The following is a 14,222-nucleotide window of genomic DNA, read 5'->3' on the forward strand; positions in this document are numbered from 1 at the left end:
TTTCTTTCTTTCTTTCTTTCTTCTTTCTTTCTTTCTTTCTTCTTTCTTTCTTTCTTTCTTTCAAGATTTTATTTATTTTACTTGAGAGAGAGAGAGGGAGAGAGCACAAGCAGGGGGAGCAGCAGAGGGAGAGGGAGAAGCAAGCTCCCCATTGAGCAGGGAGCCTGACACGGGGCTCGATCACAGGATCCCAGGATTATGACCTGAGCTGAAGGCAGACGTTTAACTGACTGAGCCACCCACACACCCCCAGAGAATGTTTTCTAATGCTCTTTTAAAAAAGAATATTTGTACAAGACAGCAGTGGACCAAGCTCAGGGACACACATGAACCTGGGTGATCCTGGGGCCTGTTTTGGAGGGAACTTGAAATACAGTTACAAAGAAAAAAAAAGAGTATCTGTAGGTATTCCATAATTATAAATCAATAAATGACTCTTTTCCTGCTCACCATTTTTTTTTTTTTTTACCAAGCTTTACATAATATGCAGACTTTTAAAGCGTTGGTTCTCAGCCTGGAAAATTATGCTAATGAGATAAGAGCAATAATTTAAAGTAGCCACTAATTTCTTGAAGGGGAAATATGCAGAGACCCCGGGCTCTACGTTTGTTTTCAACTAATTATCATGTATTTACTTTTCCATTAGTCCAATAATTTTTCTTTCAATTCAGAATTAAGCAATAAGACACTGAATTATATAAAGGCCTGTTTAGCATAGCAGACACACCCCATCATTCTCTAGTCCTCTGATTTACAGCTCTTAAAATGCACAACCAAGAGGCTGTCTATATGTCCTTTTGTATTTACATTCCATCATGCAGTCACCTCGATAACTTATGCATTCTCAAAAGGACTACCTAGCAATTAACTCCAGTCTTTTCTAACTCACCATCTCATTATGCAAAGTGGATTTGAACACAAACTTTATTAGCAACTTTTAGTTTGAATTCCTTCTTATTTCCACCACCCTCATTCTGCCTAGTAACATCAGGAGCTATGTGACCAAAAGACTATGGAAAATGGCAGTTAAGAAAAATTGACATTGGACTGGCAGCCCATTTAGTAATTGTTCTTTGCACTATGGGGCACTCCCATAAATTGAGATTGTCGTATTTCAGCTGAAGCATGTGATGTAATTCTTTATAGAAATGGAAATGAATTCTCCCTGTCACACAACACAGCATTTTAACTATGTTCAGGAGGAATGGGCAAGTAAGAAAGCTATTATTTTTATTCTAAAGGTTAAAAAAGAACAAATAAACCCCAAACTCTTTGTTAAAAGGCAAGGAAATTCGTCTTATCACTTCTTTAAACCCTAGAAAGAGGGGGGGAGGACATCTTGCAGAATTCTCTCACGCATGTGAAGTGTATTAGCAGAAGAGCTGACACGTGGTCATTGATTGAATGCACATGCTCTCATGCTAAGGAAACCAGGTGGGCTGGTGACACCAAAGGAAAGGTGAAGATATGTCAAGCGCATGAAACATGGCAGCATCCCATCAATGCAACTGACTTACCAACATCAGGATCCACAGCTTGAACTCTGGTCAACAGAGCCTTGGTGGCTGTGTTCTCATAGACACAGGCATTATAGTGGTCGGAAGAAAACACAGGCGGGTTATCGTTCACGTCCTCCAGGATCAGGTGGATGTCGGATTGGCAGAACTTGCCACCTCCGTCAGTGGCCCTGGCAATCAGGCTGTACATAGGGACCCTTTCCCGGTCCAAAAGAGCCAAAGTTTTTAACTCACCTGTGAAAATAAATAGCCTGGATTTTCAAAAAACCCTCTTTCTTTGAAGAGCAGAGAATCAAATATATAAAGAATCCCCAACACAGGAAGGACCAATGACATTTGGTTCAAGTGCCTCATACTTTAAAAAACAGAACAAATTCAATGTCAAGCGTCAGGGAAAAATTTACGGGATTCTCGATGCAACAACAAATCAACTGTGTGGCCTTCAAATTAATTAATCCCACTGTGAAACCTCTGGTTTCAGGATTTCCTTCTTTTGGCTACCTCAGAAAGCTCCATGCCCCTTCCAACCTTTCAAGACCTCAAGAACTAAGGGTACTTGTCCATTCTCTAGGCTTTTTCTGGAGATCGAGCAGAAATCCAGTACCTGGTCTCCAGAGCAGGTATGTATGTCTCTGGATTTCTGCTAGATCTCCAGAAAAAGCCTAGAGAATGGACAAGTACCTTAAGTTCTCTGATGGTCAGTCATGTCAATAATCCACAGACCCAGAAGGGGCAGTCTCTCTGCTTCCAGAGACTCAACATCTTTTTACTCCATCATTTAGAGGAAAACAATCAAAGCAGAGGCTGGGCTTTGGCAGAAAAAGGTCTCGAAGGAATCCTGTTGTGCCAAGGTAAACCCGACTTGCCTGGCTATAGAAGGGCCTATGGTTGCTGGGGGAGGATCCTGGTGGGGAAATATTTGAGGAGTTTGGGTCAGCAGGAATTTAGCAAGGTGAGGCGGTAAGTCATGTCTGTATTTTAACCCCTGGGCATCAGCCCCTGTGGAGATTGGCGGTGGTTGTTTAAATTTCAACAGACAATGGCAACCAGCAGTGACAGACCTGAATAAACGCGATTTGGTGAAAAGTATGACTCATGAAATATTATTCTTCTTAAATGCAATTAGTAGACATTCTTCAGACCAAGCCATCTATGTTTTATAAAGCATTTCCTTCTATGGCCTCCTTGCTGCCACCAGTTGTCAAACACAGCTTTGACTATTTCTTTCTCCTGCTCTGAAACCTCCAGGGGTTTTTCAGTGGGGCCTCTGAGACCCTCCATGACTAGCCTGCAGTCCTTTCTCCCGCCATGTTTCTCACCAGCCATTCCCCAGCTCTTCTCACCAGTGACAATATCGTACGTGGCCCTCCTCGGCTATGCTGTGCTGGGCTCTCTGCTTCTGCTGCCCCCACAGCCTGCAGGAACCTGCTTTAGCTACTAGGATCCTGCCTCTGTTCAGATGCTAGCTCTTCTTTAAAAGTTTCCTCTTCCCCTTTGTCAGACCAGCTACTGGATTTCTGCTTGATCTCCATATTCCTCCTTTTTCCCTTGTGCCCAGATATAACTCCCCTGATGTCCTTCTTGGGCACTCATTTCATTCTGCCTTTTATTACTATTATTATTATTGTTATTATTATTATTGTTAGCTTACTGGTCTGTCTTCTCCGCTGGCTTACAATATCCCATGGGCATGGCTTGTTTTATTCATCTTGCAGCCTACCACAAATATCCCATAAAGTGCTTTTATGTCTACTAGTTACTCAATGAATGTTAGCTATTGAATAAATAATTGCTAGGTCTATGTAGCCAAGTAGTATATTTCTGTGTAGCTAACTGCTTCCCAGTAGGACCCAGCTGACATGGGAGAGGGACAGGGAGGAGCCATCATCTTTGGAGACTTCAAGAGTTAGTTATTATTCATTAGGACCAAACACAACATTGGAGACATGCAAATTATTCGATCTTTACACTTCATTTAAAAATTGCCATTAGATGAACCATCCAGTACACAACACTGAAGTAATGTACCTCCATAAGAAATGTCTTTTCCATTAGCTCTGGCCTTCAATGTGGGCATCTGCCTTTAGCATACCTAGCCTTTGACCTTATAAATTTTGCCTGAATATAAAGGCTAATCTGAGGGCTCATAGCTTTGGGGAAACTAGGCAGGAATATTTAATAAAAACCAGACAAGTGTATTAATAAGCATCGGGAAGGGACCCAAAAGGGATTTCAAGAGAGAAAAACTCTCCTTCCTATGCCCTGCTGTCTGGTTTGCAACTTACATTTATGATGTAACTCTATATTCTTTACAGAGCAGATGCTTAAATCACAGATATGAAAAACAGGAGAACCAAATAGACACATCTGATTATTGATGCTAATAAATGTAAGTAAAGTCAAGGCAAATTCTATAGGCCAGATACAGTTTGTGTGCTCCAGAGCACCCATCTTCAGACACCATGTGTAACTAGTATTTCTTAGAGTCCTAGAGAGCAGGGCATCATACCGAGGATCTTGTACACTAACTACCCACTAGTGATGAGACCACATGAGAGTTTAACTTCTCTCATGGATTAACAATGGCATTTACCCAAAGAATACATTTCACCTTACCACTTTCTGGATCTAGAAAAAATTCATCGTTTCCAGATCCGTAGAGTGAGTATCGTATATCTCCATTGGATCCAATGTCGGCATCCTTGGCACTGACTTTCAAGATGATTTTATTTGATGGAATGTCTTCGGGAAATAATGCTGCATATGCAACCTGGCAAAGGTAAAGAAAGGTAATGAAGTCATTAGTATTTGCGAGGGGATTGCCATATTTCACATTATAAATGATTTCTTTAAAAATGCATTCATGTAATTTAGCTCTGGCTATTTTTCCCTTCACCACAGAACCATCTTACAATATATGATGAAACGTGGTATGTCTCTTGCCCTGCTCCCCCTCCCCCCTGGCCAATCTCATTCATTCAACAAATACTGATTGAGTCCCTCTATGTGCTAGGTATGATTTAGATGCCAGGAGTACAATGTGAAGAAAACAAACAAAGGTCCCGCTTCTGTGGAACCATGACACGTGTTACGGGTTGATCATGATCCTCTTTTCTGTTAAGCACCGGTGAGTCCTTGGGGCCCTTTCACTCTTTGAAGAGCCCCTACTCACATCTGCCATTCGTATGATAGGTTCAATCTATTTGCAATACTTTTCTAAGCTACAGAATACCAATATTGTCTCTTGGTCCACATAGTAAGGAAAAGGTAAATTAACAGTGATTTAATTTCATTAAGGAAGAAAATAAAATTTGCTCTTGGCACCTTGCACTGGCTGTCATGTTTTGTATTGTGATGGACAAGCTACTTTGTGAGTTGCCTGGAGACTGGGTTCATTACGAACATTGCCACTAACCAGCTGTGTAAACTTATGAAAAACAACAATTTATGCTTTTGAGTGGTCCATTTTTCTTTTTATGAAATCAGTGATTTAGACAGAATAAGTTCTAAGGTCCTTTATGATTCCTTAAACATTATTTAATTTTACGACTTACGGTTTTGTTTTTGTTTTTTTGGGGGTGGGCAAAATTAGGTACCTGAACTTGCTACCTATGCCTTTTCCTACCCTCTTGCATCCAAATGGAGTTCACTAAATTAAGGAGAGAAGAGCAGAAAGGAGCCTGGCCCTAAGGAGAAAAATGAAATGGGTTTTGATTTAACTTTAGAGGGGCAGAGTAAAAAGCATCCATATATAGGAGATATATGCGCAAATCTCACCTGGTCACACACTGGGCTATTGTCATTCACATCACTGACGGTCACTTCCACCATGGCCTGTGTGACAAAAAGCCCATCGGTGGCAGTGATATTGAGGAAGTAAATGTCTTGTTCTTCTCTATCTAAAGGTCTCTTCACATAGACCTTCCATTCACTCTGCACCAGGCCCAGGGCAAACCTTCCTCGGGGGTTCCCTCCTGTAGTGAAAAAAGCGTTTTTGAAGATGTGCAATGAAAAGCTTTGATCTACACCTCCAGTGAGAGGCCTGTGTGGGGTCATCCAGCTGGTCCTCCGACTGTATCATTTACAAAACTGAAAAAAAAATTGGCAGTCACTTCCTTCTGATTCTCTTGCAACAAAGCATGATATTTATATGCTTGGCTTGTGAGGAACATAAAACAGTAACTTTCCAAGAGAACAGAATGCACTTAGAGAAGCTGGAGATGATCTCTTGTTTAGTCCCCCTGAAGGACAATCAAATTCAAACTGCGAACAATCAATCCTCTTCCCGGGATGATACAATTGTCTTTCCACTTTGTCTCAAGAGAGGATGTAATACACTACAGCTCTCGTTACCAAGACAATTCCATTAGCTGTTGATTATGCAATCAAGGGAAGGCAGTGAGTTCTATTAAGGACTCGTTTAATGAAGGCTCTCTCATACAGCTGCGTGTGTCTTACAAGCACGGGGGTTTGGGGGAGAAAAGTTTGTGCGACAGAGGAAGACCCATCAGCATTAAACGGCCCTAACGAGGGGTCACGGAACGAGTGAAGCTGGTGGTAGCAGAAGAAAAGGAGAAGAGATGAAGTAGAAAGCTTCTTATAGGAAACCACCGACAGTGGTCCCAGCAATATTACTCCCCCACGTCATTACATTACCTGGAGACAAAAGCTGCGTGGACAAGACAAGAAGAGGAGGGGAGAAGAGAGCTGCCTTGACCTTCTAATCCTGAAGAGGGAAACAGTGTCTCTTGCAACATGGAGGAAGACTGGACAAGACAACTGGCAGGAAGCCCGGGATCCGGTTAGATCATTGCCATTTCGTTGGGCATTCAGTAAGTATCTACCCCCTGCTCCGGACCAGGCACTGTTCCAGGCAGTAGGGCTGAAGCAGCAGTCAAAACTGACACACATCCCCACTCCCGGGGTGGAGTGCACATTTTAGTGGGGGAAGACCAACCTTAAACAAATAAATCAGGAAAGCATACTGCATCCTGACTTCTGTTCCGCCAAAAAGATAGAGCCATCTCAGCTTCTTACAGTGAATCTCTCAAAGAGCAGAGGGCAAAGACTTGGGTCCGACCAGAGGGACTGAGGGTGAAGTAGGGGAATTTTTGTGGCCAGGCTGCACCTTCACTTCTAAAGTGTGGGGGTGGGGTCAGTCCAGGGGCCTCAGCCATAGGGGACAGCCATGAGATAAATGGACCATACTGGGGGCAGACGGTGCAGAAATGATGAGGGCGGCATATTCCTTTAGGGCAGTGGTTCTCAGCTGGGAGTGGCTGTGTAACTCCGCCAACCTCCAACCAGGACATTTGTCAACATCTGGAGATATTTTTGAATGTCACATCGGGGGTGGGGGTGGTGCTACTGGAGTCTCTTGGGTAGTGGCCAGAGATGCTGCCAGTCATCCGTCCTACAATGCACGGAATGGCCACCTATAACAAAGACTCATCCAGTCCCAAATGTCAATAGTGTGGAGGTCGAGAACCCTGCTCTGGCTAGGCTCTGGGTCCTCCCTGGGATATCGCTTTCCTCCACCACCGGCTAGGATTCAATTATGCTTCAGTTGAATATTACTTTAGCATGCACAAATTTAACCTCTCTATTAAATGCTTTCAGTGCAGGCCCACATCTTTTGTTAAATAAAATGATTAATGGTCCTCTGTTAAACTGCGGTAGCACAGCCGAGTTGTGTTACATCAAGAGCAAAAGTTAAATCTAATTAAAATCAGTTGGTGGTTGGCACTGCTAATAGTAATGGTAGCTTTAAGCTACTCTGTTCTCATTACTCTGGTAAAGTTGATGGGAGGGTCCCTTTAAATCATCCATTGACAATTCAGAGACAAAGTATAAATAATTAAAGCTGAATATTCAGCAAGCCTTTTCAATAGAAAGTATCCCTCAGAATCTTTAAAAAGCTTTTTGTCTGAAACTGAATGCAAATAAATGTAAGATAGGCTTTACTCACGTTTCTTCCCTTGCCACTATCGCTCATGTCTTTTCTGCAGAAATATACATTTTAATGAAAAAAAGGTATCAGATAACGCGCAAATGCATACAGAGTTTAAACAGAAAACACCATCAGGAAAACAGTTCCAGGAAGAAACAGGACAGGAGTAATGCGGAAGAGTGGCGCGCCCAACCACTGACACATATGCTCTCCTGTGGATCTTATTCTGCAGTGATTAATTAACTTTCCCACTAACGTACTTAAGCAGATTCTGTGTCCTGAGGGCATTCTAATTAATTCATTTTTCACTTTGAATAATGTAGTTTTTCTAAAGGGAAGCCACCTGACTGCAAGTATTGATGGATTCTTTAAAATCTTTTGGCACTTTGCTTATGTTCTGCCTTTGAATGTCGCAACACCAAAATATTAGCTTTAAAACGCTTAAATCATTTTTAGGAAGACTGCTCCTGTCCCACCAACCTTCCCCCTTGCAGTTTAAAGCCAGTCACCCCCCAGGAAGCTACCCCTGATGAGTGACACTGACATGGAATCCTCTGCCCCTCAGAAATAGTGACTTTTTTTTTTTTTTTTTTGGTCCACTCTGGGTGACTTCCTTCGTCTATTTTGGCTTTTCCACTGAACCGCTACTTACTATTGGGAAAGACCAAAAAGGGATCCAAGTAAACTGAGTTGTTGGGAGAAATACCCTTTTGTTTAGAGTTATATCTTAAGATTTTTAGCAAAAGGTCAAACCATGCCCTTTAATTGGTACAGGTGTGTACGTGTGCATGCATAGGAATTTTCACTACCAGGCAAAACTTGTAAGTCAAGCTTACTGGGCTCGGCTAGTTATTTATTTATTTATTTAAAAAATTTTTTTTGAAGATGTTATTTATTTGAGAGAGAGAGAGAGTGTGAAAGAGCATGGTTGGGGTGAGGGCAGAGGAAGAGGGAGATGCAGACTCCCCACTGAGCCGGGAGCTCTATGTAGGTCTCGATCCCAGGACTCCAAGATCATGACCTGAGCTGAAGGCAGCTGCTTAACTGACTGAGCCACCCATGCACCCTGGCTGGACTCTTTTTTAAATGATACAGTGGCTCAAGGACTGGGTACAAATCTGTGTAATCTGTCACAGGCAAAGGAATGAATTCCAAACTAAGGTTGAGTTAGCAACAACCAACAACTGAAAAACCGTGCCTACTCAGAGATCTTCTACCCAGCCCTAGAGAGCTTTTATTACTCTCAACCCCCATCTCATCTCCCTTCTTTTCTCCAACTCTTACCTCCTGCCACTTCCCACCTTTCTTGAGAAAGCAGAGCACACGGAGTGAAAGCCAAGTGTGGCTGACTTACCTGTAATGTGGTAGCTCACTTGGCGATTAATGTCGGACGTGTCTCTGTCCCATGTGCTGAGGACAGCTACCACCTCGCCAGGAGGGTCACTCTCTTTCACATTCCCTCGGTACACCTCGTGGGCAAAGACTGGTGCATTGTCGTTTATATCTGTCACCCTGACAGAGACCAAAGCCGTGGACGAAAGAGAGAAAGCCTCTCCGAGGTCGGAGGCCACCACAGAGAAGGTGAAGGTGGGATCTGTCTCATGATCCAGGTCCTTCAAGGTACTGATCCAGCCTGTATTGCTGTCAATGTTGAAGGCTTCCATTACCTTTTCAGGCTGGGAATCCGAGTGCAGGGAGTAAGTGACCTGCCCATTCGCTCCCCAATCCATGTCTATGGCTCTCACCTGTGTGAGTTTGGTGCCCACAGGCATCCCTTCCATTATGATCGTCTCATAGCTGGAAGTTTCAAAGACTGGCTTGTTGTCATTCAAGTCCAGTACCTTGATATCTACATCCACGGTAAACACAATGTCTACCTTGTCCAGGGGTATAGTGGCTGCTACTTTAAAGTGGAATGCTGGGCTGACTTCATGATCGAGGCGTTTGTCAAGCTTGATTGTGCCTGTTTCCTGCTCTATGATGAAGACACCCCCTTTGTTATTTTCTGGCCGGTCCCCATTAACTGTGCTGAACCTGACATTCTGACTGGGCAAAATCCTCAGGGTGTCCACTGTGCTCCCAATGGCTGTATCTTCTGAAACAGTGAAAGAATACTGAGACTGGGTGAATGAAGGCAAGAATGTTTCAGGGGGCAGGACATGAATATAGACAGGAATGAGGGAGTGCTTTACTGGAATGCCCCCATCCACTGCTTTGACAAAGAATGACAGCACTGTGTTTTTCAGTTGGTTAAAATTGCCCTTAGTGACCATCCAGCCATTGTCAGGATCGATTTCTAGGAGGTCAGCCACTGAGACCGAGGCCTCGCTATACAGAGAATAAGTAATCCTTGAGTTTGCTCCATCATCTGGATCCATGGCTTGAACCTGAGTTACCAAGTGGCCCCTTCCAACGTCTGCCCTGACACTGGCTCTGTATTCCACTGTCATGAACTGGGGAGCATTGTCATTTTCATCCACAACAATCACTCTCACGGTGCAAAAAGTCGTTCTCCCTCCGCCATCAAGGGCCCTCAAAAAAATACTAATGTCTCCCTCCAGAGGGTTTTCCCGGTCAAGCCTTTCCGTTGTGATGACTTGTCCATTGCTGTCTATGAGGAATCGATCCTTGGCAAAGTCATTGATGATGGCATAGCTGATCTGTCCATATGTCCCGGGATCCCCATCCGTGGCTCGAACGTGAATGACCTTTGTCCCAGCGGCTGCGTTCTCTCTCACCTCAGCTACATAGGTGCTTTGGGAAAAGGCAGGGCTGTACAGGTTAGCCCCGAGTACCCTGATATGCACCTGTGCGGTGCTAGTGAACAACCCATCAGAGACTGACACATTGAGACTGTACAGAGGCTCCATCCGCTGCTTCCGGTGGTTGGACAGGGTGATGACACCGCTCTTGCTGTCCATCAGAAAGCTTGTCCGGTCATTCCCAGATAAAATGCTATATTCCAAGCGGTCAAAATCAGAGCTGTCTGCATCAGAGGCTTGAACGCAGGTTACAAAATGACCCCGGGGGGCTAATTCACTCACATATGATTCATAAATGAGCTGATTAAAAACGGGAGGGTTGTCATTTATGTCCGAGATATAGATATGAACCAGGACCTCACTGCTCAGCGATGGGAAGCCATTATCTGTTGCTCTGACTTTCAAAATGCAGTGTTGCACTAACTCGTGGTCCAGCATCCGTGCCGTCAGGATCAAGCCACTTGCACTGTCTATGTGAAAATAATCTGTGCTGTTGTAAGTATCCTGGACAATCTGATAATGCACCAATTTACTGTTTTCTGAGTCTGCATCAGTAGAGACAACTTGCAAAACAGGAGTCCCAATGAGAGATGCTTCTGATAATGTTGTATTGTATGTGGGTTGATCGAAAATAGGAGGGTTGTCATTTACATCATTAACTAGTAAGTCAACGGTGACTTCAGCCCTGGCACCAGTAAGGGCATCACTGGCTCTTACTGTCAACTTGTAAACAGAGGTAATTTCATAATCCAAAGGGCTAACGACTTTCAGGACCCCAGTGTCAAAGTCAATGTTAAACTGTTTATAAAGATCCCCATCAATAATGATATATATGATGCCTTGGCCTTCTGGACTGGTGGCATTGATGCTTAGAATGGGGGTATCCATTCTGATGTCTTCATTGACCGATGCTGTATAAAAGGGCTTATCAAACACGGGCATTGCTTTGTTGACAATTGTGATGGGAAGTTCTACAGATGTGGATAGAGAGGGTTTTCCACCATCTTTGGCTAGGACGGTGACTCCATACTCAATGTTGGACAAGTCAGAGTTGAATGTTTCTTTTAAAATAACATTCCCTGAATTAGGGTTAATCTCAAAATGGCCATAGTCATCCTGTAGGACGTAGGTCACTTCTCCATTTGCACCTTTATCTTTGTCAATGGCTGTCACCTGGTAAATCAGCGTCCCGGGTTCAGCATCAACTTGCACAGCAGCATAGTAAGGGAGGCCCACAAAGACTGGAGAATTGTCATTTATGTCTTCAATGTTAACTCTGACCACCACTCTAGCCACACGCAGATGGTCCAGCTCGCGGCTGGCTTCCACCACCAGCTCGTATAACTCTTGTTCTTCACGGTCAAAGGGGACTCCAGTGGTCTGAATGACCCCTGAGGTAGATTTTATCTTGAACTTATTTCCTGGGTTTAAGATGCTGTATTTTAAGGGCTCATTAAGGCGATTTCCAATGGCATTGACAATAGCAACTTTGGTTATGTTAGTGTTGTTCTCTGAGATCGAGGTCGAGTAAAAGCTTTGGGTAAAGTGGAGGCCGCTATCCATAGCTTCTTTAACCAGGATGGTGACCATGGACGTACTGTAGAACTTTCCATCGGACACTTTAGCTATCAACATGTAGTGATCTTTGGAGAGGTTATTGTTTTTTATGGTAAGCACTCCACTATTTGAGTCAATTAAGAAATGATCCAAGCTGCCTTCCATTAGGCTATATGTCAGTTCCGGGGGCACCTCGGAGTCAGGATCTGTGGCACTAACTCTCAGAACCTCCACTCCAACATAGGTGGGTAGAAGTAAGACAGTCTCAAACACGGCCTGGGTGAAAACAGGCGGGTTATCATTAACATCCATCACCTCTATGTTGACTTCAACAGGACTCTCTGCCGTCAGCTGGGGGATGCCGCTGTCTCTCACATGGACGTGGAAATGGAAATGGGCAATAGTTTCATGGTCCAGGTTGGCAATTGTTCTGATTGCACCGGTACTGGAGTCCACTGTGAAGAACTTCTTGGCCGTAGACTCCACAATCTGATACACCAGCAGAGCATTCCGGTTGCTGTCGGCATCAGTGGCTCGAATCACCAGTGGGCTGTTATCCAAGCTCCTGACGATGCTATTGACTGGGGCAGCCTCACTCAGGCTGCCCGAATATTGAGAAAAGAGAAAAACTGGGGCATTATCGTTTTCATCAACAATCTGAATGTTGACTGTGGCATTGGAAGCCATACCTGCCATGTTAGTGGCCTGAACGATGAGCTGATAGGAGGAAGTACGCTCGTAATCCAGTGCCTTCCGGGTGGTGACAACACCAGAATACGGATTTATGGTAAATATCCCATCAATGTTTCCATCCTTGACTTCGTAAATGAGGGTAGATTGACTGATGGCAGAGATTAGAATGACTGATGTTCCAACATCAACATTTTCATTTACTTCTGCTTGGTAGTCCTTGTGAGTGAACTTGGGGTGAGAATTATCAGACATGGTAACAGAAATGCGCACAATTGCAGTGGCGGACATTGGCGGGGAACCCTGATCCGTGACTTTGACTGACAGGACAAACTGACCCGTTGTCATCATGTCTGGTTCTTTGGAAACGGTAATGATGCCCAGGACTGGTTCAATCTTAAATGTGTTCCCAGTGTTCCCTACAATATAGAGATAAATGGAGAAATGAGTTACATGTCATGTTTTGAAGATTAATTCTTCATCTAAAGGCTACTTTGCTGCAACATGGCAAGTCGAAAGCAATTATTTGTATTCGTTCCATCTCATTCTGAAATAGAATGAAAGACTTCTCTTTTAGGGGTATTCAAAAGCAACAGAAGTGAGTTTTTCAGTAAAATTGTGAATTTCAGGTCAGTATCCTTTTAATCCACATTAATACCACCACTACCACCACCACAAGATTGTGTACAACGCCAAAAAAAAAAAAAAAAAAGGGATTTTTACCTAAACCAGTGCCATAGTCTGTGTTCTGTGTTATGAGAAAGATGGTTGTAGGAGCTGTTTCATAACATTATACCACAGATTATCCCAAAGGTAGGCTTTACATTTCACCCTATCAAAACTGACTTCACTCTAAACACTACTTTGGTGAAGGGGGGTCTTCAGGCCTGAAGAATTCTTCCCAAGTCACTGTTTGTTCTGTAAGTTGTGAGGATACCTTCTGACCACTCTTCTGTTGTTCATCCCTTCTTACTCCAAAAGAGACATGTGCATACACAGACTTAAAACTAGGCATAAAAATTATGAGGCAGTCCCTCCAATCTGAAACCATCCCATTCCCTAAGTACTGGAGAGGTTTCTGGTGAAGTAGTGAACTGCTGATCATCTGAACCAGCCTTAAAACCAAAAACCAGAGGCATCACCCTTCTGAAACTGAGGAACTGGCACCCCACCTGGATGTATCTGGAACGGGAAGGGCTGGGAACCGCAACACCCCAGAAGTTTAGAGCCTTGCCTCTGAAACATGCAGTGGTGTGAAATCTGAAATTACTGAGGACGAGGATAATAAAAGAGGAATAAAGAATGGGGAACACAAGGCTTGAAGAATGTACAAGAATCTGGCTGAAAACTAGTGGACAGTGTGAAGCAGAATCCTTCACCAAGTTGCTTTTTGCTTCTCTCATCAGGCTTTCAGATACTTCTCAAAGAGCACACATGCTTGCCTGTCTAGATTCTTCGAAAGCAAAGTTAAAGATCTTGATTATTCAATTATATCTGCATTTTTCTTTCTGCTTGAAGTATTGCAGAATGGCAGACATAGAAACAGTTTAAATGTCATTATTGTTGAGACAGGCTCCCACACCGACAGGCACTTACATGTGTCTCCTGAAATGTGCAGCAAATACAGCTGTAACCGTATACATACTATTTCTTACTACATACTTATTCATTAAACTTTTCCATGTAAGAGAATAAAAAATTCATGTTCCTATAAAATCTGCTTATTTTTAAACAATTTTATTTTTT

At 43.4% G+C, this 14,222-nt stretch overlaps 1 protein-coding gene across 7 annotated transcripts in view; it reads right to left on the minus strand.

The window, feature by feature from the left end:
• The window catches only part of FAT3 (FAT atypical cadherin 3), a 660,968-nt gene that overhangs the window by 82,024 nt on the left and 564,722 nt on the right, over positions 1-14,222 (minus strand). For all 7 annotated transcript variants that reach the window (XM_032426340.1, XM_032426344.1, XM_032426342.1 and 4 more), the window contains 4 exons: positions 8,822-12,895; positions 5,295-5,491; positions 4,134-4,287; positions 1,518-1,751 (listed from right to left, as the gene is read on the minus strand). In XM_032426340.1, the coding sequence (XP_032282231.1) occupies positions 1,518-1,751; positions 4,134-4,287; positions 5,295-5,491; positions 8,822-12,895 (4,659 nt within the window). The remainder of the gene's footprint in view (positions 1-1,517; positions 1,752-4,133; positions 4,288-5,294; positions 5,492-8,821; positions 12,896-14,222) is intronic.

Source organism: Phoca vitulina, unplaced genomic scaffold (assembly GCF_004348235.1).
Source record: "Phoca vitulina isolate PV1807 unplaced genomic scaffold, GSC_HSeal_1.0 scaffold34, whole genome shotgun sequence".
Classification (NCBI taxonomy): Eukaryota; Metazoa; Chordata; class Mammalia; order Carnivora; family Phocidae; genus Phoca; species Phoca vitulina.